Source organism: Nannospalax galili, unplaced genomic scaffold (genome assembly GCF_000622305.1).
Source record: "Nannospalax galili isolate Female #2095 unplaced genomic scaffold, S.galili_v1.0 scaffold91, whole genome shotgun sequence".
NCBI lineage: Eukaryota > Metazoa > Chordata > Mammalia > Rodentia > Spalacidae > Nannospalax > Nannospalax galili.
In genome coordinates this window covers 104,411-132,160 of record NW_008332583.1, presented here as the reverse complement: position 1 = coordinate 132,160, position 27,750 = coordinate 104,411, and the positions used below count along the sequence as shown (strand labels likewise).

The window sequence follows — 27,750 nt, the reverse complement described above, 5'->3', positions numbered from 1 at the left end:
GTTGAGGCTCTTCAGGAAACAAATTTGCTAAGCTTATTCATTTTCAAAAGATGTCATTCAATAGTGACCCCGCTCCCCATCGTCCAGCCTGCCTTTACATGTTCATCACACCCAGGCTTAGAGAGAAGAAGCAGAATCTCAGTTTACCAAATTTGCAGAGGGCTTACAAATTGCTAAGCAGATCAGGTTAGAGATAAGAAGCAAAAACAATCTGAAAGTAGCTAAGAGCTCTCTGAATGTTAAGAAGTTTATATTGAAACATGAGAGGGTGGGACCAGGTTTAAGACCACTGATGGCAAAGATCTGGTGGCGTGAAGAGTTAACACAAAATATCTAAGAAAAGAAAACCTCAACAGGCAGAGAAAACTGATGACTTCCAAGATGACTATAGGCTGTGCATCATATCTTTATGCCCATAAAGCTTAAAAATTTATGGTTCAATAACATTTGATTGGCTCAACACTCTACATCTCGCCAGAGGGCCCACCCCTCCCTCTTCATCCCACAGCTTCTCACGGATCCTTGCTTGTCTCCTGTGGAGATGCATGTCTGCAATCTCTGATTCAGAGATTTCAATCAATTGCTGTCTCCATATGAGTCAACTGTTGTTATGGTTACTGAGATAGGATTATGCAATGTCATATGTGTTCAACAGAAAGGTCATGTTGAGAACAAGGAAAGCTGCATGAACTACCCTTTGACCTGCTCTAGCTGGCTCGTTGGCTTTTCAGAAAGACATTAATAAACATTCAAGAAATACTCACATGGGGGTGGTTCCAAGCCACATTCTGAGAGGGATGTTGAAAAGAAAAGTAGATTTATGAGGAGTTCTTTGTTGCTCTTGTCTCTAGCTCTGCTGAGCTGGTTGAAGCACAGTACTCTGACCCTGGACTACTGTGACTCCTAACCTCATACCTTCTCCCTTCTTCTCCCTGACTCACATTCACTTCATCGCGTTTCCTGAGTGTTCTCTGACTCCGCATACTTGTCAGTAGACCTCGCCCCCCTCCCCCATCTCCTAACTGGACTAAGTTCCTACCTAATGACTTTTCACATGCACCTTTCCCTCTTCTGTCTTCTGAGATATTTTTAAGACATAAGCATAGTGCTTTCCCTTGTCCCACATTCCTGCCACTCTGGCCTTTCTGCCTTCAAATGTGCCTAGTTCACATCCACCTTCTAACTTTTGCTTAAGTGTTTTCCACTCTTTCAATTCCTCTCCCCAGTTTTAGTATAGTTTCTCTCTTTTTCAACGTGAAATGTCTCATCTCAAATGTCACCTCTCTGTACGAGGTCTTCCGTGGTCCCTTGATAACTTCTGATCACAGCTTTCTAGTTTTCTTCACAGCATTATTTCTTGTCTCCTGATAAACGTGCTAACATGTGGGTTCCTCTGCTAGAATTGTAAATCCTACACAGGGATTATCTTTTCTTTCCAGATGAACCCCAATGACCAGAATAAGTATGTATGGACTAGTTTCTTACAAACTCTCAGTAGTTTCCCCCTTGCTCTGAGTATCAAGACTGATACCACTTTAAGTTGGCCTGTTTGCTATTCAGCAGATTTAACACAGCTTATTCCTCCAGTTCATCATCACATCCAATCATCCTGGCTCTCTGATACAGTCTCAAAGACCATTTCCATCTCTTTAAAAATTGCTTTTCATCTGCCTGGAGTGCAAAGTCTGTCACCCAACTGACTCCTTACTCAGCTCTTAGGCCCAGTGAACTCATCAGCAGAAGGCTTTCCTGATGTTCCCATCCTTGCCGTTTTTTCCTACCACCCCTTTTATTTGCTTCATAACATTTACCACATGCTGAAATTAAGTTTTTTTGCTGCACTTGTTATCAGGCTCCTCCACAGCACATTCAGTTATCTGAGATCAGAGATCATTTGTGTGGTGTTCACTACTGTGCCCCTGGTGTCCAGGGCAGTGCCCAGCAACCACTAGGCATTCAAATATTTGTTGAAAAACTGAAAGGTAGACTCAACCCTGGGGGGAGGGTGATAATCAGTGATTATTCCTATTTCTAAAATGATCAAACTGAGATTCAAAGACTTTTTTCCCCTTGCCTAAGAAGGACCACAGTTAGGACCTAAATCCGCCAGAGTTCAAAATTGGCATTTGTATATGCACTGATTCTTTCCCCCCTGGCCAGTTCTTCTAACCCCTATCACATGCTTCAGGATTCTTCTGTGACTTACCAGAAGCCACAATCAAAAATATTTCAGCCTAATACACATATATACATATTTATACAAAAATATATATATTTATATATATATATATTCAGACTTGCACACACAGAGACATATGCACATACAAACACACACTTACATAAATAAAAATGGCCCCTTCCTAAGATAAAATTGGTCACAGCCATCCACTTATTTGACAGAATACAACAGAATTAAGACAGCATCACCAATCATTGTGTGAAAAATACTGGCCTCTGGTCAAAGAAATTGCTCCTTTGTGTATCTTTTCATTCTAACACCTAAGATTCAAGCTGATGAGGAAAAACAGACCTTGAAAGCGCTCAAGCCCATGTGACAAGAGCATCTCAGTTATACTGTAGTTCAGGCCCCAAAAACATGGGGCAGAGGGTCATATGCATCCACTCTCCTGGCATGCTCCCTAAAAACCCTGGGTTCCATCGCTCGCTCGTTAACGCCGCTTCTTAACGCCTCAGTGTTACATGTGTTATTCTTGGCTGTTTTTTCTTAAGTGTAGGGATTGCCTCTAAAGTCTCATGCATGCTAAGCATGTGCTCAATTCCTACATCACATTCCCAGCGTCTTGCTCATTTTAAAGCTCCTTTCCCAAGTATTCAAGCATTCAAAACGCTGTGGATCAGAATGATCAGCATCACCTGGGAATTTGTTAGACATGTAAATTATTGGGTCCCATCCCAAACATACTGTATTAAAATCTGCATTTTAAGAAGATCCCAACTATGCACGTGAGTAATCTGGAATTATTAATGAATACAAACAGAAAGAAGAGCAATTTTTTTAGATAAATAATTTTTTGAGAATTACATACATGCATATAAGGTGTTTTGATCAAATCCATGCCTACTCCCTCCCCTCCAACTCCTCCCATATCGCCCCATCACTTTTTTCTGATAACTTCATGTACTCTTTCTTCTTCTTTGATTTATTTTTTTTAATGGGGCTTTTGGCCACTCTAACATTCCCCCTTCTGAAGAGGTAACCCTAAAATCTTATAAAGATTAGATAAAAACTCCCAAATATTTCGACATTTTTGGCCTTTGGAATGGAGTAGGTTGCTAAAAGGCCCAAGAACATTTTGACTTTTAGCCAAGAAGCTGGTTTTCTTTTTACCCTAACTGCCTAGCCAATTCTTACCTCCTAGTCTTATCACACCATCTTCTGAAGAGGTTACTGAGCTTGCTGATAGGGAATCAGCATGCTGGCCACTCTGGCTTCTTCCATGCTGAACAGGGACACAGGGTGAGGCAACTGAAGCACCCCTTCAGTGGGTCTATCTGAAAGACTCCCAAATTGCATGACTCATATCTCTAAGGGGAAAAGAACATCGTTGATCATGAATAGATGTGAAGAAGTAAAGGCAAGAGTAATTAGCATTACAAGTTATAGACGGAGCTAGAAAAAAGTCAGAACAGGGCAACATTTAAATGTTCATGTGAGAGTCCATTGGATTTCTTGACAAGGGCTTCCAAAAGCATCCCTCTATTGGGTTTCTCCTTATCTTATATCTGAGCAGCACTTTCTTGTTAAGAACAAAATCATCAATGAGAAATAATTGTCCAAATAACTTTTTATATAGACTTAAGCCTAATGTCTGGGAAGTGTAATCCCTTGAACACTAAAAGAAGTATACTGATGGCTTTACTCTTTGGTTATACTTTCCTTTTGGGTGTTTAAGACCATACAGTTGGCCAAAATAAATCAATTTATTGTTACGCTTAAGGTCATTTGAGGATTGCTTCCTCAAGGGTCACGTGGCCTTGGGAGGAGCTCCTAGTTCCTTTATTTTACCAGTTCCATCTATGTGAAGATAAATCAAAGGTCTTGCTTGACCGTGGCTGGCTTCACTTTGAAGCATGTAGGAAATGGTTCCTCTGAGGTGACCCTCCTCTTTGTAGACTGGACACTGGCTCAAGTCCATCTCGTGGGGTCTCCATGGCCTCCCTGAACAAGAGGCCTGGTGACTCACCACAGTTACAGGACATTTTGAGAGATGTGCCATAGTCCCCTGGAACTTAGTCGACCTTGGAGGGCAAGGGGCAAAAATTGTCTGCAGAGTGATTCTTATATCCCTCAGAGTATCTTTCCAAAGGAGACTTCTTTTTCAAACGTCCAGTTATGTGGAAATCAGTAATGTCTTAGGGCCAGTAAGTGATGAGACTAAACCCTAGTGTCTGCTGCCACCTTGTGGTAAGAGTCTCACTATGAAGGATTTGCTGTTATCCATGAAATAAATGCGGAAGTAATGGGCTAGGTGGCTAGGTCCTGAACATTTTTTACATTTAATGGAAGTAATGGGCTAGGTGGCTAGGTCCTGAACATTTTTTACATTTAATGGAAGTAATGGGCTAGATGGCTAGGTCCTGAACATTTTTTTATGCTTTAGAAAAACCTCTACAGAAATTCAAGATATAATGAAATAGCCCCTCTAGTGAATATTGAGACAGCCGAGCAGCTGCTTGATATGAACCTATGGGACAGAGCATTCACTAGCTCTAGTAGAAAGATCTAGTAGAAAAGTCCAACCTTTAGATTTCTTTCCCTTTTGGAATTCATACATGAATATGTAAGTGTGATTATCAACTAGGGTGTGAGTTTTCTTATTGCCAGTCCAAATGGTTAGACAATCAAGCTATCGTTTCTGAATTTCCTTGTCTGAGAATCTCTGAAGTATTTCACAGCGTGTTGTGGAATTTCCCACACTTCTGTCACATGCATCATTAGAGACCTCTCTGAAGTAAAAACCACAAATGATGTCTCTGACACCTGGAAGACAATAAGCAGGAGATTCCAATTTTTCCTCGTATTTTTCCCAAAACATTCCAAGCTTTGCCAGCACTCTCAGTCACTGGATGATTTTGCTTTGAAGTTTTTGAGCACCAGAGCTAAAGAAATCCAAAACAGTTCCCAAAGGTGAAGCTGACAGCAATGGACCACACTCGGCCCTTTAGGCCAGAATCCCTGAAGGTCGCCTACGGGAAAGTTGGCCAGTACCAAAGGTTCCAGCAACCCAGAAAGAAAAATGGCTCATTCAAAAGGAAGGGGATTGAAAGGTAGGTAACAGGGACTTGTTTCCTTTCCCACTGATATTTGGGGAGTTTTTCCTTAAACAAAATTCATTGTAATAATTAGAGAAAGTGATGCCTCTTTTTAAACATTGCATTTTAAAATCTGGACTGTATGTGGACCAGGGAGGGGGATCACAGAGCCACAGAAGTCACCTTTGACGATTAGGAACATTTTCGTTTTAACGGGGAAAAAGTTTTACTTTCCACCGGAATTTGAGTTTTAATGTATTGTAGGAGATTAATGTAAGTAATGAGTTGACATTTTGAGCATCAGAATTTTAGTCTTCTCACATCTCATGAAAATGCAATTATCTTCATAATTCACTAGTATATTCAACATAAATCCACAATCAATGCTTTCTGTTCCCTGTCAAAACAAGTTTGATTACTGAAATACGTCCTAATCAGATTTCATCAGTAAACACTCTTCAATGAAACATCAGAATAACTTTAGACCTGGTGTTTCTTGCAAAACCATAAACACAGACATACAGTACTAAAACACACTACATTTTAACTTTGAAATCCAGTTTAGTGATTTAATTTCCAATGTACTTGGGCATCTTTCATAGCAGACTCAAAGCCATAAGCCAAAGATACACAAATGGGGTGTTTATCCGAGTGCCGGAGTGTTAAAGACCAAACTTTTAAACTTTCATGGATAAAGTGAAATATTACAGAGAATTCAGCTTTCAATAAAAAACAAAGGTTTAAGGTGGAAGCAATATACAAGTAAATAAATTAACCACCAACCAAAAAAAATATAAGAAGGGAAAATTTATTTCTGTAACAGAAATCACAGGAGTTGGCTTCCTAAGTCTGAAACAAATCACCTTTTCTAATTATGCTTCATATAAATCAGAGTTGGAGGTGACGACAGGAGACACGCTTTAGAGAATTAGAAACTGAATAAGAGTGGTTTTGTTGTGTTGCATTTTATCTTGCTGTCTTTTCTAGACAGTTTCTCTCGGGCTGGCTCTGCATTCACAGTCCTCCTGTCTTAGTCTCCTGGGTGCTAAGTTACAGATTTGTGCTACCACCGCCAGCTTAGAGCCAAGATTTTTTTAAAAATATTTTATTATTTTTATTTTATGTGTATGCGTGTATTGCCTGCATGTAGGTAAGTGCACCCGCGTCGTGCAATGCCTGCAGAGGACAGAAGAGATTGTTGGATCCCCTGGAACTGGAGTTATGGACAGTTTTTAGCTGCCATGTGGGTGCTGGGATACGAACCTGGGTCTTCTGCAAGAACAGTCAGTGTTCTTAACCGCTGAGCCATCTCTCCAGCCCCAAGAGCCAAGATTTTTATTGGAGAGTTACATGGATGGGCTTGTAACAGCCCATCCATGAAATTGTATTTCTGTTGTGTTGTGTGAGTGTTTGTGCACTTATTTATGGCAGTATAAATTATTAAAACATTCAAGGTACTAAGAATCTCAAGGGGGTCCACAGGAGATTGATGGTAGCTCATAAGTTATCTTTGAGCAAGTTACAAAATGAAGCATCTTCCTCAGAACCCTTTACTGCCGCCTACAAGAGATGTATTGCAATAGCTATGTACAGCCATCCATTAGGATTCAATGTGACCAATGCCAAAGAAGGTGCTTAGGTACCACCTGCAGGGCTCTGAATCCTTGCTCCCAGAGGGGAGGATGCTAGCTCTCAAAGTCACCCTCCTTTCATGTGGACTGGCATGTGGACTCTTCTTGATGTATGTGTCTTCACCAAATGATTTGATCCAGAAGCTGATAAAGTCCGTCATTTATTGAAGACTTTTTTAGTAGCCAAGTATGTAAATGGTTTCCTTTTATTTTCACATTTTTGAGAAGAGTATACCCATTTTCAAATGAGAAAACCAAAGGTAAATAACATGCCCAATGTCACACAGAAAGTGTGGTTCTGAGTAGGATCAACACCATTGAGCTCCAGTGCCTGTATGCTCACGAGGATCTCTTTGGGGATGCCTGCATCTGAGGCCGAAAGATGTTTGCTGGGTTTGGTGCTGTGTTTTGCTGGAGGGTAGTAACATGCTTATGGTGGTACCTGAGGTATTTTAGGTAGTACACAAAGAACATCTTCATGGTTATTAATTTTTCAACTTATGGTTGAAGTAGATGATATAAACATAGCACTACATAGCATAATAATTATATCATGTTTTAGCTGGGATTTCACACTGAGGAAGCTAAGACTCGTGTTCATGCAAATGTTCATAGTTTTATTCATAAGATCCCTAAAAAGGAAATAATTTAAATGTCCTTCAGTAAGTAAATGGTTAAACACAGCATGGTACATTCATACTGTGGGATGCTGCTCAGCCATGAAAAGATATGAACCATTGATTCCAGAATCATGAACAAAAAGTAAATCCTAGAGTTGAGGGCATGACTGTTAGAACATTTGTCCAGCATGTCCAAGGCCCTGGATTCCATCCTCAGCACTGAAAAACAAAACAGAGGGAAACCAAACAAATGCTGAAAGGCTAGAGTGGTGTAGCCTGCATAGATCCATGTAGATAACATCCTGGAAAGGACACAAATCAGGCAACAGAGAACATGTCAGTGCTTGCTGGGGTTAAGAAGATAGGGTAAGTGGGGGATCATGAGTCTATAAAACATGGGATCCTAGCAACGATAGAATGCTCTGTAGCTTGGCTGGATCAATGTCCACACCCTAGTTGTGGTACTGGATCAGATTTTTAAGATGTTACCATTTAGAATCACTGGAGGAAAAAAATAGGAAATTTCCCCCATTTTATTTCTCAAAAATTACTTAAAGAGTGGAGGCTCAGTGAGTGAAAGTATTTGCTGTGTAAGCCTGAGATCTGAGTTTAATCCCAGAATCCATGGTAGAAGGAGAGAATTCATTCCCAAAAGTTGTCCTCTGACCTTTCTGTGAGCCATCACATGCATGAAGCTGCATTCACACATGTACATCATACATGCATATACACACACACAATAAGAAAACAATAAACATACAGTAATTACTTCATTTGAATTTATTATTATTTCCCAGTAAGAAGCTCAAATCCTGGATTTCAAGCATACCATTGCTTTGGATAAGGCTGACAAAAATAAGTTGATTGAGAGAAAATATCAGGGCTATAACCCTGTCAGGGCATGGGTGGTGCTCACTTTTGCACAAGGGTTAATAGACAGTCCATGGTGTCAGGTCATCTGGGCATAAGTTACTCAACTTCTCTAAACTTTAATTTCCTCCTGTGTTAAATAGAGATAACGGTGTCAGAATTAAACTATAGGTGGGCATGGTGGTGCATGCCTTTAATCGCAGCACCAGGAGGCAGAGGCAGGCAAATCTCTGTGAGTTCAAGGCCAGCCTGGTCTATATAGTGAGTTTCAGGTCATTCGGGGCTACAAAGTGAGATTCTTTCTCTCAAAAAATTAAATTACATGCAATCATACAATGAAGATTTAACATATAGAGAACAATCATGGAGACACCCACTAAGAGCACTTTATCTAAATGTTCTGTGTAAGTGAGTAGGCCAGGGGTCCTGGGATCTATGTTCCTTCCTGAACACAGTTGCCAGCTCTCATCACTCATCACTTTAGCCTCACAACTACCAAATCCTACAAAATCAATAAAGAATCATCATCAAAATAAAATTTCAATTACAGTCCTGCATCCTAGCCTTGGTCAGTGAATTTGACCCCTCTGTGCACTAAGTAGTAAAGTGAAGATGGGATTAACATTTTCTTCTTTTGGTCCTATGGGGGGAAGGAAGGGAAGCTGTGGCCAATTGCACTCACTGCAAGTAACATTTTGCAGATGACAAAACACCAGGTTCTTGTTGCTTTGCTTGCCTGGTTTTGTTTTTCCTGGTATTTGATCCTGGCCTTCAGTTTCATGTTTTTAGAAATATATTATTTGTTCACATTTGAATTTGGAGTTTTAAAGATTCATTCATTATTTGGTTTTTTTGTCTATTGTTTTGTGTAGGTGTGGTGTAAGTATGTGATGTGTATGGTGTATGTGAATGTGCACTTATGTGTGCAGGTACACATGCCTGTGCATGCAGGTGCAGAGACCAGAAGAGGATGCTGGTTGTCTTCCTCTATCACTCTCTGCCTTAATCCCCTGAGACAAGGTCTCTTGTATTAGTTTGCTTTCTGGTGCTGTGATGAAACACTGACCAAAACCAACTTGGAGAGGAAAGGATTTATTTGGCTTAACCTCACAGTCCTCCATCAAGTAAACCAAGGCAGGACCTCATGGCAGGAGCTGAAGCAGACACCATGGAGGAGCACTGCTTACTGGCTTGCTTCCCCTGGCTTGCTCAGCCACCTTTCTTATACAGCCCAGGCCCAGGTACCTAGGGATGACACCACCCATAGTGGACTGGGCACTCCTACATCAATTAAAAAAATGCCTCATAGACGTGGCTGCAGGTAAGTCTAATCTGGGAAATTCTTCAGTAGTGACTCCCTCTTCCCAGGTGACTTTTGGTGTGTCAGGTTGACACTGAGCTAACGATGACACTTATTATACTAAAGTTGTTGGTTTTGACTAGGCCAGCTGGTAATCCCCAGTGACTGTCCTGTCTCTGTGCCCGGCTGCCTTATCCTTTTTATATTGGTTCCAGGGATCCCAACTCAGGTCCTTATGCTTGCACAGCAAGCACTTTGTCTCCCTGTCCCTCAGGTTATTCATTTCTTAATGCATCTTTTATTCTGTTTAGATGGCATAGAACTGTGTCTACCAACTTAGCAAAACAGAATGTGTTGGTCCCCAAAGAGGAATCATCGAGCGAAAGTGACTTGGGGTTTCATGAAAACCAGCAAAATCAGAAAAAAAATTTGATGAAGAAAATGAAGACTGCTTTGGGGAAAATGTTGCCCTTCAAGAGCAGAGGCAAACCAGCCAGTGCTCACAGGGAGAGTGTCACCAGACAGAAGGAAGCCCTCCTGGCCAGCACACAGAGCCTGCTTCCTAGGCTTGTCAGGGAGCTCCCGTCTCCCAAGTTATTTACCAAGCCAAGAACAGGAAAGCTTTCACAGAACGGTAACCAAAGGCAATTTAAGTGTCAAGGCCAAAAGGAATGGTTAAAGGGGGATGGATTCTTCCCCATCTGCTGTAGCTGGGTGTGGAATCACATTGGCTTGTCCCTTGGGGTATTGCTATTGGGAAGTGGTAGATTCCTTAGGAGGTGGGGTACTCACCATTGCTATCTGGCATCCCTAACAGAGGCCTTAAAGCACAGAATCTGCTAGATCACAGTCTGGGAACTCTAAAACTTTGAGCCAAAAGAATCTTTTCTCTTTATAAGTTCATTACCTCTGGTATTTTGTTACAGTGACAGAAAGTTAATACACTACTCAAGGTATAGCAATTCTGAGGCACCTGCCTAAAATTTGAAGAATCTCTGGTGCCACCAAGGTCTACTGAGTCAGAGTCTGTACTCTTTCTATATCCCCAATTAACTCATATCCATATATATATATATGGATATACATATATACAATTTGAGAAAAAAAGGATTGGAGTGTCATTAAAGCTCCTCCATGTTCAGTTAAGCAGTTGTCTAGTCATTTTAAACAAACTTTTAATTTAAATGTATATGCACTCATATGCATAAATGTAGGAACATATGTCCACATATGTATTAGAAAATCAAACTGGAATAGGATTTTTTGTTTCATTTCTGGAGGAGATAGCAACACAGCCTTCCAAATGGCTAGTTCCAACAGCAGAGGGGTGTACAGAGAATTAAGTGAATGGAATTTAGAATTGATGAACCATAAGGATGGTTGATTTTTTTCTTTTTCTTTCTTATGTCGACTAGGCTGGCCTTGAACTCACGGAGATCCGCCTGCCTCTGCCTCCTGAGTGCTGGGATTAAAGGCATGAGCCACCACGTCCGGCTGTTTGATTTTCTTTTAGATGCTATTTTTAAAACCTATTTATTCTTATTTATATTCTTTGACAGTTTCATGTGTGCATATAATGTTTGATGATTTTCACTCCCATTATCCTTTCGTCACTGTCCCTCTCCTGCTGAAACCCCTCTTTGCCTCAAGACCACTCTTGCTTTCACAGTAGTGTGAAATGTATGTACGTGTGTGTGTGTGTGTGTGTGTGTGTGTGTGTGTGTGTGTGTCTGAGTTTAATTAAGGTTGCTCATATGAGGTTATGAGAGGGTTTATTTCTTGGAGCATGGACAACTTATCAGAGGTTACACCACTGAAGAAATGACACCCACTCCCCCAGGAACCATTAACTTCCAGTGTTGGGTGGGGGAGTCACGAGCCCTTCCCCCATCAGTGAGGAAATGTTAGTGGACCTAGTCTTGTGTAAGTAACACATAGTTCTTAATCCACTGTGGAAGGACCAATCTTTGCATTGTTTTCTTTCACAATGGAATAAGGCTGTTGTTCGGGATTCTGTGAGTTATGATAATATCACTGATGTTTAACATTCTCTTCTGTAGCTTTTAAAAAATTAAGTGGACTTTATTTTTTTAGAGACGTTTTAAGTTTCCAGGAAAATGCAATTTCTCTCTGTCGCCTTTCCCTTCTCAGCTGTATTTTTCCTTGTTAGCGTCTGCTCTTGGTGTATGCAGTCTGTTTGCTTTATTGATAAGCCAATGTTGATGCCTTTTCAATTAAAGTTCATAGCTTACATTAGGACTCATTCTTTATGTTGCACAGTTCTATGGCATTTGACAAATGTGTAATCATTCTGTCAAGTACCCATGACCATACAGAATAGTTTCATTGCCTCTGTAGTTTTTTTAAATGTGTATTGACTGATATTTTATACGTCTGGTCTGAGTGCTGCGCCTGTGTGTATGCAAGTACACTTGTGTCACACAATGCCCACAGAGGCCAGAAGAGGGAATTGGATTTCCTGGAACTGGAGTGTCAGAAGGTTGTGGGCTACCATGTGGGTGCTGGGAGCTGAACCCAGGTCCTCTGCAAGAGCAGCAGGTGCTCTTAGCCACTGAGCCATCTTTCCAGCCCCCACTGTAACTTACTTTGTTTGTTTGTTTGTTTGTTTTTGTTTGTTTGTTTTGAGACAGGGTCTTCCTGTAGCCCCAGCTGGCCTGAACCCACACCCACTATGTAGAACAGGCTGGCCTAGGTCTCACAGAGATCTGCCTGCCTCTGTCTCCTGAGTGCTGGGATTAAAGGCCTGTGCCATCACACAGCCCCTCTGTAGCTTTTTAAATGTGCCCTTCAGCACAGCCTCAGGAAACATACACAGCCTCACATCCTCAAATGCCCCACAGTGATTAGGTTTAAACCTCCCCTGCCCCCAAAAGAAAAGAAAAACCCTGCTGGCTTCCAGCTGACTGATTGTTCTTCCAAACAAACTCTATCTTGTGGTAAAAATCGCCACTAATGCAAGTATCTAGCATCTAGCAATTAGCTGGTATGAATTGACCTGTATATTTCTGTGGCAAATGACGAAGAGAAGCCAGGCATGGTAATAGTACATGTCAAATCCTAGCACACAGAAGAAAGAGACAGGAGGATCAGGGTTCAGAGTCACAACAGCTACATATGGGAGTTTTAGGGGCCAGCCTGGGCTCATAAAAAAACAACAAATTATAATATTTAAATATCAAAGAAAATTTGTCTCTATACTGCTGCAAGAGTCCATCAAGAAACAAAGGACTGTGTTTCTCCTAATTCATGCACTGCTCCTGTCATCTTGCTTAGAATAATAAAACTTTCCAATTGTATTTCGCCAAAAAATAGTCCATCATTTAGGCGTAGCTTAAGCATTATTTCCCTGTCTTTGCTGCAGCCCAGAGACAATTGCTCTTCTCTATTGAACTCTAGAATATTTAAAATATACTTAATAAAAAGTACTTGCTAAATGCCCAATACATACCTCTCACAGAATTAGAGGTCAAGTAGCAAAGAAAATCAGCACAGTCCTTCCTTTCACGTGGTTATAGCATGGGGGACTTTCAACACTTCTACAGATAATTGTATTTGATGCAAGAGTATTATATTAGTCCAGGGTGTGCTATGAAAACACCTGATTGGATGCTGTAAAGGGCTTCAACAAATACTCAGCACATATTCAAATTTCACTATCACTGAAATATAAAACAGGCATAAACAAGAAATGAAAGAAATCTAGGTGGAAAGCACATTGGAGTAGAGAGAGCCAGAGAGGCTGTCTCAGTAAGTGGTGAGGATGTGGTAGGCCACATTAAGAAGTCTGAACTGTCTCTTAAGCATGATAAGAAACCATAGAATACTTTCAAGCTGAAGGTTTCTGTGCTTTGACTTGCATTTTCAAAGGTAATTGGAGACTACAGAACAAGGCCTGAGCTGACACAGGGAAAACAGTAATTACGGTCAGGTGATATTAGAATGCACTTTCCATGCCACTGGAAGTAGGAGCAAAGGGAAGAAGCAGTCAGAGGGAGAAATGATAAGATTTTAGGTGGAGATGGGCCGCAGAAGCAGAAGTGATTAAAAGTTTCCTGATTATGCACCTTCCTCAAGCTGGAAACAGTATTCACTGACATCAGGAGCAATGGATCTAGATCATAAGTCACGAGTTCTATTAGACATTGAGTTGAAGACCCTAAAACATAGCTAAGTGGGAGTTTCAAGTAGATTGCGTTGTTTACTGAGGTCCTAGGATCCTAGGCAAAGTCCTTATTGGGGACAAGATGAATTTAGGAGCTCCACACAGCGTGAAATGACTCTGAACCATAGTTAATGGCAAATGTTTTTCCCTGTGCCATCAGTTCTTTAGAATACGTAGGAAAAAGTTTCAAGCAGGGCGTGGTGGCTCACACCTGTAATCCCAGTTCTCTGAAGACTGAAGTAGGAGGATCCTCATGAGCTCAAGGCTAGCCTGAGCTACAAAGTAAATTCCAAGTCATCCTGGTGAGATACTTCCTCCCAGCCTGGGATACAAAGTAAATTTCAGGTCAGTCTGGTAAAATAAAACACTGCCTCTATCAATCAATCTTTTTAAAAAAGAAAATAGGTTTCATTTCATCGCACAACCCCCTTTTTCATAAAAAGAGAGCAAACTCCAGTTCAATGGTTTCTATAAAAAATAATATGCTTAGCCGGGCCTGGTGGCGCACGCCTTTAATCCCAGCACTTGGGAGGCAGAGGCAGGCGGATCTTTGTGAGTTCGAGGCCAGCCTGGTCTGCATAGTGAGTTCCAGGACAGCTGGGGCTACAGGGAGACCCTGTCTCGAAAAGACAAAAAAAAATAATAATAATATGCTTTGTGTGTACATGTGTATGAATGTTTGTGTTTGTGTTTGGTCAGTGGAGTCCCAGAGATCACCTTTGGGGCCTCTCTGGCTTTTTCACAAGAGCACCAGGGATTGAACTCAGGTCCTCATACTTTACAGACTGAGCTCTCTCTCTCTAACCCTTGATTTTTTTTATCCACATACATTTTAATGTCTATTTATAATATTAATTTTCAATTTAGGGAAGCATTTTTATTGTGTTTTGTTTTGCCAACCAAGAAAAGAATCCATTTTTTCTGTAGCTAGCATGTAATGAAATGGGTTTCATTGTGACATTTTCATATATATAGACACACACACATTATATATATACTTTGTTCTTATTCACCCCCTCACCATCTTCCCCATGCATGCTCATGACTTCTAACTTGTTCCTTTCCTCTCCCCAAATAGTTCCTCCTCTGTTTCATGGTGGACTGTGTTACCCACTTTGGTTCTTGCTTCCCCCTCCTTTAGACCTCTTCCTCCCCCTCAGTCATAGTCCTCTTTCTCCTTTCCAACATATATGTTTATATATAAATTTCAATCTACATTTAGCACAAGAGAAAACATGCAATATTTGTCTTTCTGAATCTGGCTTATTTCACTTACTGTAATGATTTCCAGTTTCATCCATTTTTCTGTGAATATCATAATTTCATTCTTCCTTATGACTGAATAAAACTCCACTGTGTGTATGTACCACATTTGCTTTATTCATCCATCTGTTGGTGGCCCTCTAGGCTGCCTCCATATCTTGGCTATTCTGAATACTGCAACACAGACATGGGCATGCAAGTGTCTCTGTGATAGTCTGACTCAGGAATATCTGGTATGATATTCTGGTATGAAACAGGAATGGGTCATTTTAGTTCTACTTTTAGTTTCTGGAGGAGTCTCCACACTGATATCCATAATACTTTTAACAGTTGACATTCCCACCAACAGTGTAAAAAGGTTTCTTTTATTGTTTGTCCTTTGTTTTCTTGATGGCTGCCATTCTGGCTGAGGTGGAATGAAATTTGCATTTCCTTATTGGCTAAGGTCATGGGACACTTTTTTCAAATATTCACTGGCTGTTTATAATTCTTCTTTTCTGAACTTTCCATTTAATTCTTTAGTCCATTTATCGGTTGAACAATTTGTTTTACTGATGTTTAATTTTTAGAGTTCTTTATAGATTCTAGATAAATATTTTATTATTTTTATTTTTTTATATATGAATGTATTACCTGCATGTATATAAGTGCACTTGTGTTATACAATGCCTGAGGTGGTCAGAAGAGGGTGCCACCGTGTGGGTGCTGGGAATTGAACCCAGGTCCCCTGCAAGAGCAGCTGGTGCTCTTAATCACTGAGCCATCTCTCCAGCCCTACTAAATGGTTTTTCTTTTTTTAAAATTATCAATGCTTTTTATTACATATTTGTACAGAAGCAGAGCAATGAAGACCACCAACCAGACAACTCCATGGGTGGAGGGGGGCAGCAGTTTAAACAGACCACTGGGCTGCCTCTGGGGAACAGAGAAACAGCAGCAAGCAGGGAGGGGCAGTCAGACATCTTTTATAGGCAGCTAGGTGGTTGAGTAACTTTCCATGATGTAGGCTGGGCAGTTTAGCTCAGGATTGGTTGGTCTCTCAATAAGCAGAGGGACTTTCCCAAGGCTAAGTTTGAACTTGCTGTTTTAGAATGTTGGGAGCTGAATGGCTGTTTTAGAAGCTTGCCAGGAACATAATATTCCAGACTTTTGTTGATGATAAGGGGCAAAAGTGGTCTTTCTTTGGCTATTTCCTGCTGGACAGGGACGTTGGCAAAGAGGTGGTCTCAAAAGACTGGAACATCAGTCTGGAGTGCAGGGTCAAGTGGGCAGGCAGTGGTAAGAGACCTAAGGGAATTCAATTAAGAGCATCTGGTTCACTGACTATTGGGTCATCTCATTGATTCTTTCCAGAACTCTGTCAGAGGGTGAGTGGGACAGAGGAAAGCAGATGGACTCGTAATCTTGGGCCTGATATGGTGAGTGGTGGGAGCCTGTATAGGCAAGATGGTCCATATCACAGGCAGGAGTGCCTGGTCAGCACTTTGGTTCAGTAAAAGGAGGAACCGGGTCATAAGTAATCCAATCATTCCTCCCAGGTTTCAGCACCATATGCGTGGAAGCAGAGCAGTGGAGACCACCAACCAGACAACTCCATTGAGGGGTGGGCAGCAGTTTATTTGAGGACAAACAGACTGCTGGGCTCCTCTTGGGGAGCAGAGAAACAGCCTAATTGTTTCTTATGTTATACATAAGATGTTTGAGTGTGGCAGTGTTCCAACAAAGCTTTTACAAAAACAAGCAATGGACTGCATTTGGCCTCAACCCATTCTTAAGGCAGTTCAACCACTGGAATGTGGAAAGAAATTTATGTGTAAATTGCATAAAGGAGAGTAAGTGTTCAACAAATACACTCCAAATAAAAATTAGTGTCAACTACATTAAAACACAATGCACATTTTAAAGACAGTATTGTGACAAGACTTCCAGCTCAGAATCAATAGTCTAAGGATCAATTCACTGTAGTTAATGACTTCTTAGAGTCCACAAAAATAAGTAGCAAATGAACACTGAGAGTCACAGGGAAACAACCAAAGGCAGAGTCTGTTGAAGCTAAGTGAGAAATGATGGGCTCTGCACAGCCAGCCACCTACAGATCGCTACTTAACTATTAATAAGCAATGTCTGCAATCACACCACTAAGGTAAGGGAATGTTGCTCAAAGTACTGGCCAAGTCAGGTGTGTGACACACTTTTATAAAGATGTACATCAAAATGAGTAGTTTTTAGATCATTCTCTCCTGAAGGACAAGCTTCATTTACTTCATAAGTCAACCCCAGATTTGGGTGGCAAAGTCCTGCGCCTCTGAGTTGATACGGCTTCTTGCCCATTAGCCGGGTTATCTCATTGGCAAGCAGTGCTCAGCCAAACAGTCCATGGTGCTCCAATCCTGACTTTAAAATGCAGTGACTGAAATGTTGTGTTAACTACCTGCTTAGTCAGAAGATCCTGTCCTTCTTTTATGTTCTTTATTTAGGGGTGACAAAGATAGTATTTCCTGGTATTATTTCTGTTGTTTTTGTCCTTCCAACTAAGCAAGTTTCTGCTCCACTGCAGCCATGTATAAGGTTTTTAATTATGCAATCCCATGTGTCAGTTCTTGGGGTTATTTCCTGTACTATCAGAGTCCTTTTCAGAAAGTCCTGGTCTGTGCCTACACCATGAAGTCTTTTGCCTACATGTTCCTTTAGCAGTTTCAGAGTTTGAGGTCTTGTATTAAGGTCTGTTGATCCCTTTTGAATTGATTTTTGTTCAGGGTGAAAGCTGTGGATCTGGTTTCATTGTTTTTCATGTTTCATAGCACCAAGAGGCTGGCTTTTTCCCAATGGATGTTTTGACACCTTTGCTAAGTATTGGGTAGCTATAGTTGTATGGTTTGTTTCTGGTCCGGCGTTGGTCTGAGTTTGCTTTTGTGTCACTATGATGCTGTTTTTGTTAGTGTGACTCTGCAGTCTAGTTTAGGATAAGATACTGTGATGATGATGCCTCTCACTTGCCCTTTCGGCCTAGGACTGCATTTAGGGCTCTTTGTGTTTTCATATGAATTTTAGGGTTGTTAATCTTTTCTGAGAAGAATGCCATTGGAATCTTGATGAGGTATTATGTTGAATTGTAGACTATTTTTGATAGTGTAGTCATTTTCACAGTATTAATTTCTGCCAATTCATGAACATGGGAAGTTGGTCTTTTCTTTTTTCTTTTTTTTCTTTTTTCCTTTCCATTTACAGTCTTTTACTGGATAATTTGTTACTTGTGTTTTTGTTTGTTGGGGCGGTGGGGGAGGGGGTAGACAGGGCTTACTATATAGCCTAAGCTCATCTTGAACTTATAATCTTCCTGCCTGAACCTCCTGAGTAGATATTTGGTATTTTTTCTAAATAGTATTTTTATTAACTCTTTTATTTCTTAATATTATTTTATGTGTATGAGACTTTTGCCTGCATATATATGTCACATGCATGCAATGCCTGCAGAGGCCAGAAGAGGGCACTAAATCTCCTGGAATTGGTGTTACAGATGGTTGTTAGCCATGATGTGTGTGCTGGGAGCTGAATCCTTGCAGAAGACCCAATGCTCTTAACTGGTAAGCCATCTCTTCAGCCCTTTTGTGGATTCTTTAACAGTTACATACAATGTATTTTGATCATATTCAGCTCTCTTCCCCCACTTCTTGGCAGATTCCCCTCTCCACCTCCCTATTTCCCTCATGTGCTCTATTATTTTTTTAAGGTCTATTGAGTCTAATCTGGGTTCCATAAATACTCTTGGATTTGAGTCCATCTCCTGGAGCCTGGTCAACCTACCTGGCATCACATGCTTAAAGAAAGCTGACTCTCTCTCTCTAAGCAGTCATCAATTGCCAATAGTTCCTCAACTAGGCTGGGGCTTCTTGCCTCTGCCTCCATGCTGGGCTTTTGTTTGATTTAGGCTTGTGCAGGTCTTGTGTGTGCTGTCACAAGCACTGTGGGTTCATATGTGCAACTGCCCTGTGAAATGTCCTGAAAACATTTCCTTGTGTTCATCTATCATCTCTGCCTCTTACAATCTTTCCATTCTTTCTTCTGCAATGATCCCTGAACCTTGGGAAGAGAGGGTGTGATATAGCTGTCTCATTTAAGGTCAAGGACTCCTTAGTCTCTTATTTTCTGCACATTGACCAGTTGTGGGTATCTGTGTTAATCTCCATCTGCTTCAAGAAGCTTCTCAGGTGAGAGCTGAGAGATATACTAATCTATGGGTGTGGTGGTTTGAATGAAAATGTCCCCAATAGGCTCCCAAGTATTTGGACATTTTGTCCCCAGTTGGTGGCACTGTTTTGGGAGGTCTTAGTAGGTGTGGCTATCCTGGAGGAAACACTTCACTGAAGGCGGGCTTAGAGAGTCCTTAAGCCTTGCCAGATCTGGAGTTTCTCTGTGCCCAGTTGAAGACGTAGAGCTTAGCTTCCACTCCTCCTCCAGCCACCTCTGCTGCCATGCCTCCCCACCAAGATGAACTGTAATTCCCCTGGAACCATAAGCTCAAATAAACTCTCCCTTTCATAAGTTGCTTTGGTCAGTGTTTCTATCACAGCAACAGAAAAGTAACTAATACAGTGGGTATCATAGTAAATCATTAGGCACAGGTTTAATTCCATGCCCATTTAACAAGATAAGAGTAGTGGGTTCTCCTCTATGGCCTGGTACACATTTAGCCACAGGTTGTAGAGTTTGTTTGGATTTTTTTTTTCCCTTTTTTCTAGTGAGTTCTTCAATTCTTTCAGAAGTCTTTCAATTAGGCTAATTCTTGGATATTTTTGTTTCTTTATTTTAAACTGTTCACCTCCCAGAGGCCTTAACTACAAACACAAGCATTCAGTGCATGAGCTTTGAGGGTGTGTGTGTGTGAGAGATAGAGAGAGAGAGAGAGAGAGAGAGAGAGAGGAGTGGGGAGAGGAAGATCCTTAAATGATCCTTAAATGCAGTGTAGCTGAGTACAGCAGATGTGCTGTCTGGAGGCTGATGCACCTGCTGGCCGTAGGCTGGGGCTGTCACACTCCAGAGCTCCTCTCAGGGGCTCCTTGCCACTAACAGTGAGGCCTTCCCCTGCACACAGGGGAGCCTGCGTCAAGCACTTCCACCACTACCACCTGCTCTTTTCAGTATGTCAACACCAGGCCCTCCTGCTCTCCACAAACCTCCCAGGGCTGCCTCTCACTCTGTGGCTGTGGCAGGTTGAATTTAGGTCCCTAGATTTGTGGTTATTTTCCGTTTTGACCCCCAGGGTAGCTTAGGGTTTGTTGTTGTTGTTGTTCATTTTTGTTTTTGTTCTTTTTGTGACAGGGTCTCCCTGTAGCCCCAGCTGGCCTGGAACTCACTTTGTTGACCAGGCTGGCCTCGAACTCACAGAGATCTGCCTGCCTCTGCCAAGATGTGCACCACCACGCTGGGTTTGGTAGCTCAGTTTTAAATAACTGTGCCTGGCCATTGCCCTCCAAGGTCACATGGAATGACAAGGTGGGACTCTCTTCCGCTACTCACCTGCTTGATGGGGAATCAGTCTCAACAAAACCTGCAACCAGTTTGGAGCTTGTGAGGGCTGTGGGAATGTCTCGAGGTAGGATTGCCCATCTCTTTCCACCAGTGCTACCCAGCTTAGCTTCTGGATAATTCTGCTCCTCCTCCACCAGTCAGGACACCTGGGGCCAGAGCTGTGTTGGGTTTGGCTTAGTCCCTTTTGATGGGCCACCACCCAGTTTCACCACACTTTTCAGCTCTTGTATCACTGCTTCGTGAATCTCCTAAACTCTTCCTCTGTCTTTGGAACACAACAACATGCTTTTTCTAACTCTTCCTCTCTGAGTTATATGAAGACAGCTTCTAGTTGGCCACCTCACCTAGACGTCTCTATGGTATCATTTTATTAAGTTATTAAAACATTTTTAAAATATTTATTATTTTTATGTGTATGCGCATATTGCCTGCCTATAAGTAAGTGCACCCATGTCGTGCAATGCCTGCAGATAACAGAAGAGGCTGTTGGATTCCCTGGAACTGGAGTTATGGACAGTTGTTAGCTGCCATGTGGGTGCTGGAATTCAAACCTGGGTTTTCTGCAAGAACAGTCAGTGTTCTTAACCGCTGAGCCATCTCTCCAGCCCCTTAAAACATTTTCTTTATTATAGGGCTGAAGAAATGGCTTGGCAGTTTAACAGTGCAGCATACCACTCTTGCTGAGGACATGAGTTCTGTTCTCAGCACCCATGGGATTCACAATCCCATGTAACTCCAGCTTCAGAAGATCTGAGTCCTCTTCTGGCCTTTGCAGGCACCTGCACTTGTGTACACATACCTACACATAGTCACATAGGCTCAGAATTAAAAATAAATTAAAATAAAATCTTTAAAAATGTTTAGAGTGTGTGTGTGTGTGTGTGTGTGTGTGTGTGTGTGTACACCGCTGTGTATGGCAGAGGACAACTTGTCACAGTGGGTTCTCTCCTTCCACCATGTGGGTTCTGGGAATTGAACTCAGGTCATTAGGCTTTGTGGCAAGCACCTTTATCCACTTAGCTATCTCATTGGCCCAATGGTATAGATTTGTCTTTATAACATTTACTGAGTTGAGATTGATTTGATAGAGGAAAGTTGCTAAGAAAGTTCCTAGATTTGAGAAATCTATTCAGATGGAGTGTGAATGGCTGAGTCTTGGTCACATCTTTGAAGAAGAAATTTAAAGTTTGCTTGAATCCCCAGTGAATACTCCATGGAGAGATCTTCACATTTTGGAGGTCCATTTTTCTAACTCCTTCATGACTAACAAGAAAGCAGTGCAGGGCAAAGTGAAGCCTCTAAGGGAGATACTGCCATGCCAAGATAGGGCTGGTTTCTACCAGTTACGACCACAACAAAAGGTAAATGTGTGAGGGAGAAAGGATAATGCTAGAAAAAACAAATCTGCTTTTTAAAGTTTCAATCCCAAAGCCAGAGGTGGTGGCACACACCTTTAGTCCCAGTACTCAGAAGGCAGAAGCAGGTGGGCTCTCTGTGAGTTCAAAGCCAGCCTGTTCTACATAGTGAGTTCCAGGCCAACTGGGGCTACAGGGAGACACTGTATCAAAAAGACAAAAAGTAAAAAAAAATAAAAAAGGTAAAAAGGTTCAATCCCCAGGAAGCAAAGCTACAAAGACAGCATATAACACCAGCTTTCCAGAGTATTTCTGATTAGGAAGAACATGTTTGCAATGGTGTGATGATGAGCCTCACAAAGCTTTCCTCTTCCTCCTCTGTTTCTTTAAGCAACTATACAGCTTGATGTTGTAGAAGCAGAGACTGAAGAGATAAGCAAGGTAGGCGGGCTCCTCCGGGCCAGGAGAACTACCAGGCGGTTATCTGTGAATTCTCTTCCTTCTGGGCTTCAGAAGGTAGGGTGCTAAAGCAAACTTGCTTTCAAAGACCTATGTAAGTCAGTGTCTCTGGGTTCTGTCAAAACAAAGGTCTCTTTTACTTTAACTCACCCATAATAAACCCTAAAAACCTGTTGCTTGTGTCCTTCCCCTAAGAATTTAGGGCACAAAGACAGTGTTTTCCAGATCATATCTTTCTATTTCTGAGTTCAAACTGTTCAGCCCCTACCACAGTCTAGGCTACAGTCCACTCTGGACTTTGTACTGATTCACCGAACTGTTCAGAAGTCAAGGTCACACAGTAGGAATCAGGATGTTGTATTACCAGTGCTACCCAACAACCTGACAAGGATTTCTGCAAAGATGTAAGAGCTCATCTACTAAAGCAGCTGTTAGCCCCATGGGGCTTTCGGCAGTCAAATGTGGTTGGTGCAACTAGGCAGCTGAATTATAAGTTGTATTTAATTTTAATTGAAACCAAAAGTGAATTAATTTAAATTGCTGTATATACAATATAAAAATGTCATGCTACATAAGACACCTGTAGCCCACATGTAACATCTGGCTGAGAATATCTATGAATGAAGCCCAACACAAAATTGTAAACATTGAGATTTTGTGATCATTGCGTATGTGGGGTACATATCAGTGTTGGTGTGTGTGCTGGATAGCTTTAGATGTCAACTTGACACACCTTGGTTGAAGGAGCCTCAGCTGGGGAATTGCCTCCACTGGACTACCTGTGGCCATGTCTGTGGGGCATTTTCTAAATTGTTGAGTGATGTGGGAGGACCCAGCCTACTGTGGGTGGTGGCACCCTTGGGCAGATGATCCTGTATTGTATAAGAAAGCAGGCTGAGCACTGGCCAGGGGAGCAAGCCAATAAGCAACATTCCTCCATGGCCTGTGCTCCAGCTCCTGCTTCCAGCTTCCTGCCCTGAATTCCTACCTTGGGCTCCCTGATGAATGTGACCAGGAAAATGTAAGCCAAATAAACCCTTTTCTCCCCAAGTTGGTATTGGTCAGAGTATTTTGTCACAGCAATGGAGAAGCAAACTAGAACAGTGTGCATGCGTGTGTGTGCATGTGGAGGCCAGGGTCAACCTCCGTTGTCATTCTTCAGTACTGTCAGTCACTTCTGCTTCTTGGGACATTTTTCACTTGACCTGGAGCTTGCTGATTAGACTGGGCTGCCTGGGCAGGGAGCCTCTGTGCTCTTGTCTCTGTCTCCCCAGTGCTGGGATTACAAGAATGCACCACCAAACTCTGGGGGTTGAACTAAGGCCTCACACATGTACAGCCAGCACTTTACCTATTGAACTGTCTCCCCAGTTCTTTTGATTTACTTATTCATTTACTGAATGATCAGTTTTGTAACTTGTTTCATGAACTTTGCAAATGATGTCACATCTTGTCAAAAGATTGAACAAGCCTCTAAATCTAAGTCAAAGCTATGCTTTTTATTTTATTTATCTATTTATTTTGTGGGAGGGAGGGGAATGTGTATGCTATGACAGATATGTGGAGATCAGAGGACAGCTGGAGGGAATCAGTTCTCTCCTTTCACCAGGTGGGTCTTTGGAATCAAACTCAGATCCTCAGACTTGGCAGCAAATACTTTTATCCACTGATCTACCTAGATGACCTGTATTTTAAGGTTATGCATGAGCCTAAGGTGCTCAGATTAGCTGGTTTTGTTTTAACAGTCATAATTTAATAGGGAAAACAGGTTCTGTTGTTACATTTGACAGTTTCACTCTCAGATAGCAATCTTTCTGCCTCAGCTTCCTAAGTGTTAGGATTATCGGTGGTAGGAAACTAGGGTTTTTTGTTCTGTTGAGACCAGATCTAACTTTTGTTGCCCAGGCTGGTTTCAGACTGTCAGGACCCAGTAATCTTGTCTCAGCTTTCTGAGTAGCAAAGACTATGAACAATTTGCCTTCCTAGCTGCCAAGACTATTTTCAAAAACGGAACCCTAAACTATTATCATTATAACAACCACTCTGTTCCAGGCCATTCTAAATCTTAAAAAAATCAACTCAAATAATAAATAAAAATAAAAAATATCAACTCAGATAATGACTGTAACAATCCTATAAGGTGGATGGTAACATCACCTTATTTCAAGGATGACAGAGTTCAATGAATTTGTGTCAATGAGTGAGTGAGGCTTCCAACACAGGAAAGACCCGGCTTGAGTCTCCATTCATATTCTCTCATTCCTTTTTATATGCTGGTCCCAGGGATTGAGCTCAGGCTTCACACTTACCAAGCATGTGCTCTGATGAGCCAGACCCAAGCCCCATTCTTTTTTTGTGTGTGTATGTGTGTGGTCTTTTTGAGACAGGGTCTCCCTGTAACCCCAGCTCACCTGGAACTCTCTATGTAGACCAGGCTGGCCTCAAACTCAGAGATCCACCTGCCTCTGCCACCCAAGTGCTGGGATTAAAGGCATGCGCCACCACACCCGGCTGGTCCAGCCCCATTCTTAAATACTGTATAAATACGATATATTACCTGTACTGTCCAATAGCTACCCATGACTATATTAAATTAGATGACATAATTCCTCAGTTGCACTAGCTACATTTTAAGTGGAAATAACCATATGTAGCTAGTGTCTTTCTGTACTGAGCAGCACAGATGCAATTTCCATCCTTGCAGAAAGTCCCACCACACAGCACTCTCCCACATCACTGTGCAGCATGCTGAGTTTTGAATTTTGCTTCTGGTTTGCTAGGTAGATATTCAGTGTACCTCTGCTATGTCCTGTGCAGTTCTGAGGTTTAGGAACTGCAAGGACGATCTGCTGTACGTGGTTCTGCTTTTATGGAAATTGCAATCATGCTGAGGAGAAATTTATTAGACCATGCTACCAGAGTGGTGGCATAAGAATAATCTTGAATAACTGGCATTGGTAAGTGGACATTCAAGTGGGGAAAAGTGAAAGGTCATCCCCTATTCTCACATCATATACAAAACTAATTCCTGTTGAGCCGTAGATCTAAGTGGGAAAGAGTTGGAGGACAGTAAGAATAACTTCATGATTTCAGGACAGGGAGACTTCTCAGTATACATATAGCACTGGCCATAAGATGGATAAATTTGGCCATAATTAAGGATTTCTGTGTACCAAAAGACATTAAATCAGAGGTTGTCAACTGGTAATAGTTTTGGCTAGCCCTCACAATTACATATGAATTATTTGTTCACATATTAAAAGTAAGACATTAAAAAAAAAACTCCAGGTTTCCAACTTTCTTTTGATAGATTTAGAAGCACAGTGCTCACAGTGCCTCAGGGAAACCAGCAGAGGTGGCAGAGTAGTGCCCTTGCAGAAGACCTGTTCTCTCTGGATCACTCCCCCACCAGGCACTAACTTAGTTGCTAAGAGTCATAGTGAAAAAGCACAGAAACAGCCTCATAACCACCAACGGTGGTAATGGTAGATGCTTAGTAGAAAAAAACAGCTCAGTATGAAAAGTAGTCTTAATTGGGTGTAGTGGTGTATCCTTGTAATCCTGCCATTCATGAGACCAAGGCAAGAGGGTCTGAAGTTTAAGGCCAGACTGCAGCACGTGGAGAGTGCCAGGCTAGCCTGGGCTATACATCAAGATCTTGTCTCAAAGCAAAAACAAAAGTCCCAAATTGGGGTCTTTAGATGGACCAGGAAAAGTTCTGTAAGTAGCCTTTCAGGAAGGGCAAGCTGGCAGGGCAGCCAGTGCTGGTCCAGACTGTAGACATCTTTTCAGTCAAAGGGCAGGATCCAAATGTTGTCCGACATCCTACTCTGTGTGTAGGTTTCCTAACAGTTCTTATGCTAATTATTGAACCCAGAAAGTTTCAGAGGTCATGGCCTAGGATCATCCTCCATAGCAACACTCACAGGACCGGTTCTTAGAACCAGGAAGCCAGGGACAAAGGGAAACATGTCAGGCATGGGGCAAAGAGAACAAGCGCTTCTTTTTTACGTCTGAGACATGACTGCCATGAAAATAAGGAAACCTGCTGAAATGAGAGCAAATTAGCAACTTTTCCAGTGGCAACGCACTTTTTGGGGCACCGGTTCACAACAGGCCCCTCTCACTGTGCTCAGCAGCCACCGAGCAATTTCTTCTTCCCTTTGCGAATGACCTGCTTTTTCCCTGACAAGGTATATTCTTTCAGAGCCCAACAATCTCATTTCCCTGCACCCTACAGACCTCTTCAAACAGAGCTCTGGGCACAAAGGAGATGCTTGGGGCGTGGAGAATAATATGATTACAGACTTCAGCTCTGTGTCACTATGTGGCGAGCGCTTACTTTGTGAGAGACTGTCCGAAGGGTGAGGATTCTTGTTTAAGTGCTGTCACAGAATTAACATTCTTATTTTTCTAATGTGGTGTTTTTGCATTTTTACAACAGGTACCACATTCATCAAAAAAGAGACCACATTTTCTAGCACTGAAAAAGAAGAAACACAGCATGGAAGGCATCCTTGGAAAATCAGACTCGACAGTGGGAAAGCTTCAAATGCAGGTAGTGGGTAAAGAATTTCCTTCTTCTGTCTCAGACGTATCAGAGGATTAGGCTTAACCGAACATCTTGTCCTGTTCGACAGATTGAGTAGAGACATAGTTAACAGTTATCATTAAAATGTCAGTGGGGGGGCATTTTGCATGGCTAAGGGTCTGAGAAGGGCACATAGGATGGTACTGTGCGCCTCAGAAATACCAAAGAATTCCATTAAAATGAAGGCATACACAAGGGCTTCTTTTGAGAAGAAATGTGATCATCTTCACCACTGGGTGGTTTTAACATAGGTTTTCAAGTCTGTTTGCCATAGTTTGAATTAAGAGTAATACTTTAGGTCCCACAAATGGCCAAACTCCTGGATTCACCTCTCAGGAAAAGCAACTACCTCTTCGCTTCTGACCTTTGTGGCACAGGGTCTAACATTTCTTTGTCTGTCACAGGTAGATGACCTCATAGAAACAGTGATGGAGAAGTCCAGGAAGCTACTGGCCCAAAGGCATGCTGAGCTTCAGCAGTGCCAGTTTCTAGGAGATGAAATTCTTCAGTCTTCCAAGCAGTTCCAGAGGCTATCCAAGAGGACCATGCGGAAGTACAGGCTGAAGAGCGTGTGCTCCCCATGTGCCTGCTGCTGCTGCTGAGCCTGCTTCTGACCGCAGATGTTATCCTGTAGGAATTCTCCTCTCTTGGCAAACAGTTCTGAAAAATCTCTGT

The 27,750-nt window shown here is 41.9% G+C and overlaps 2 protein-coding genes across 2 annotated transcripts in view; one reads left to right on the top strand and one right to left on the bottom strand.

The window, feature by feature from the left end:
• LOC103729438 (cadherin-related family member 3-like) overlaps positions 1-983 on the bottom strand; it is an 80,407-nt gene extending 79,424 nt beyond the window's left edge. Inside the window, exon 1 of the mRNA XM_017796738.1 lies at positions 916-983. Coding sequence (XP_017652227.1) covers positions 916-983 — 68 coding nt within the window. The remainder of the gene's footprint in view (positions 1-915) is intronic.
• A 4,181-nt stretch (positions 984-5,164) lies between these two features.
• CUNH3orf49 (chromosome unknown C3orf49 homolog) lies at positions 5,165-27,677 on the top strand. Its single transcript, XM_008827510.1, has 5 exons — positions 5,165-5,289; positions 10,007-10,329; positions 22,417-22,541; positions 26,929-27,042; positions 27,480-27,677. Exons 1-5 carry the CDS (start codon positions 5,165-5,167, stop codon positions 27,675-27,677), a joined length of 885 nt encoding a protein of 294 aa, XP_008825732.1.
• The last annotated feature ends 73 nt before the right edge of the window (positions 27,678-27,750 follow it).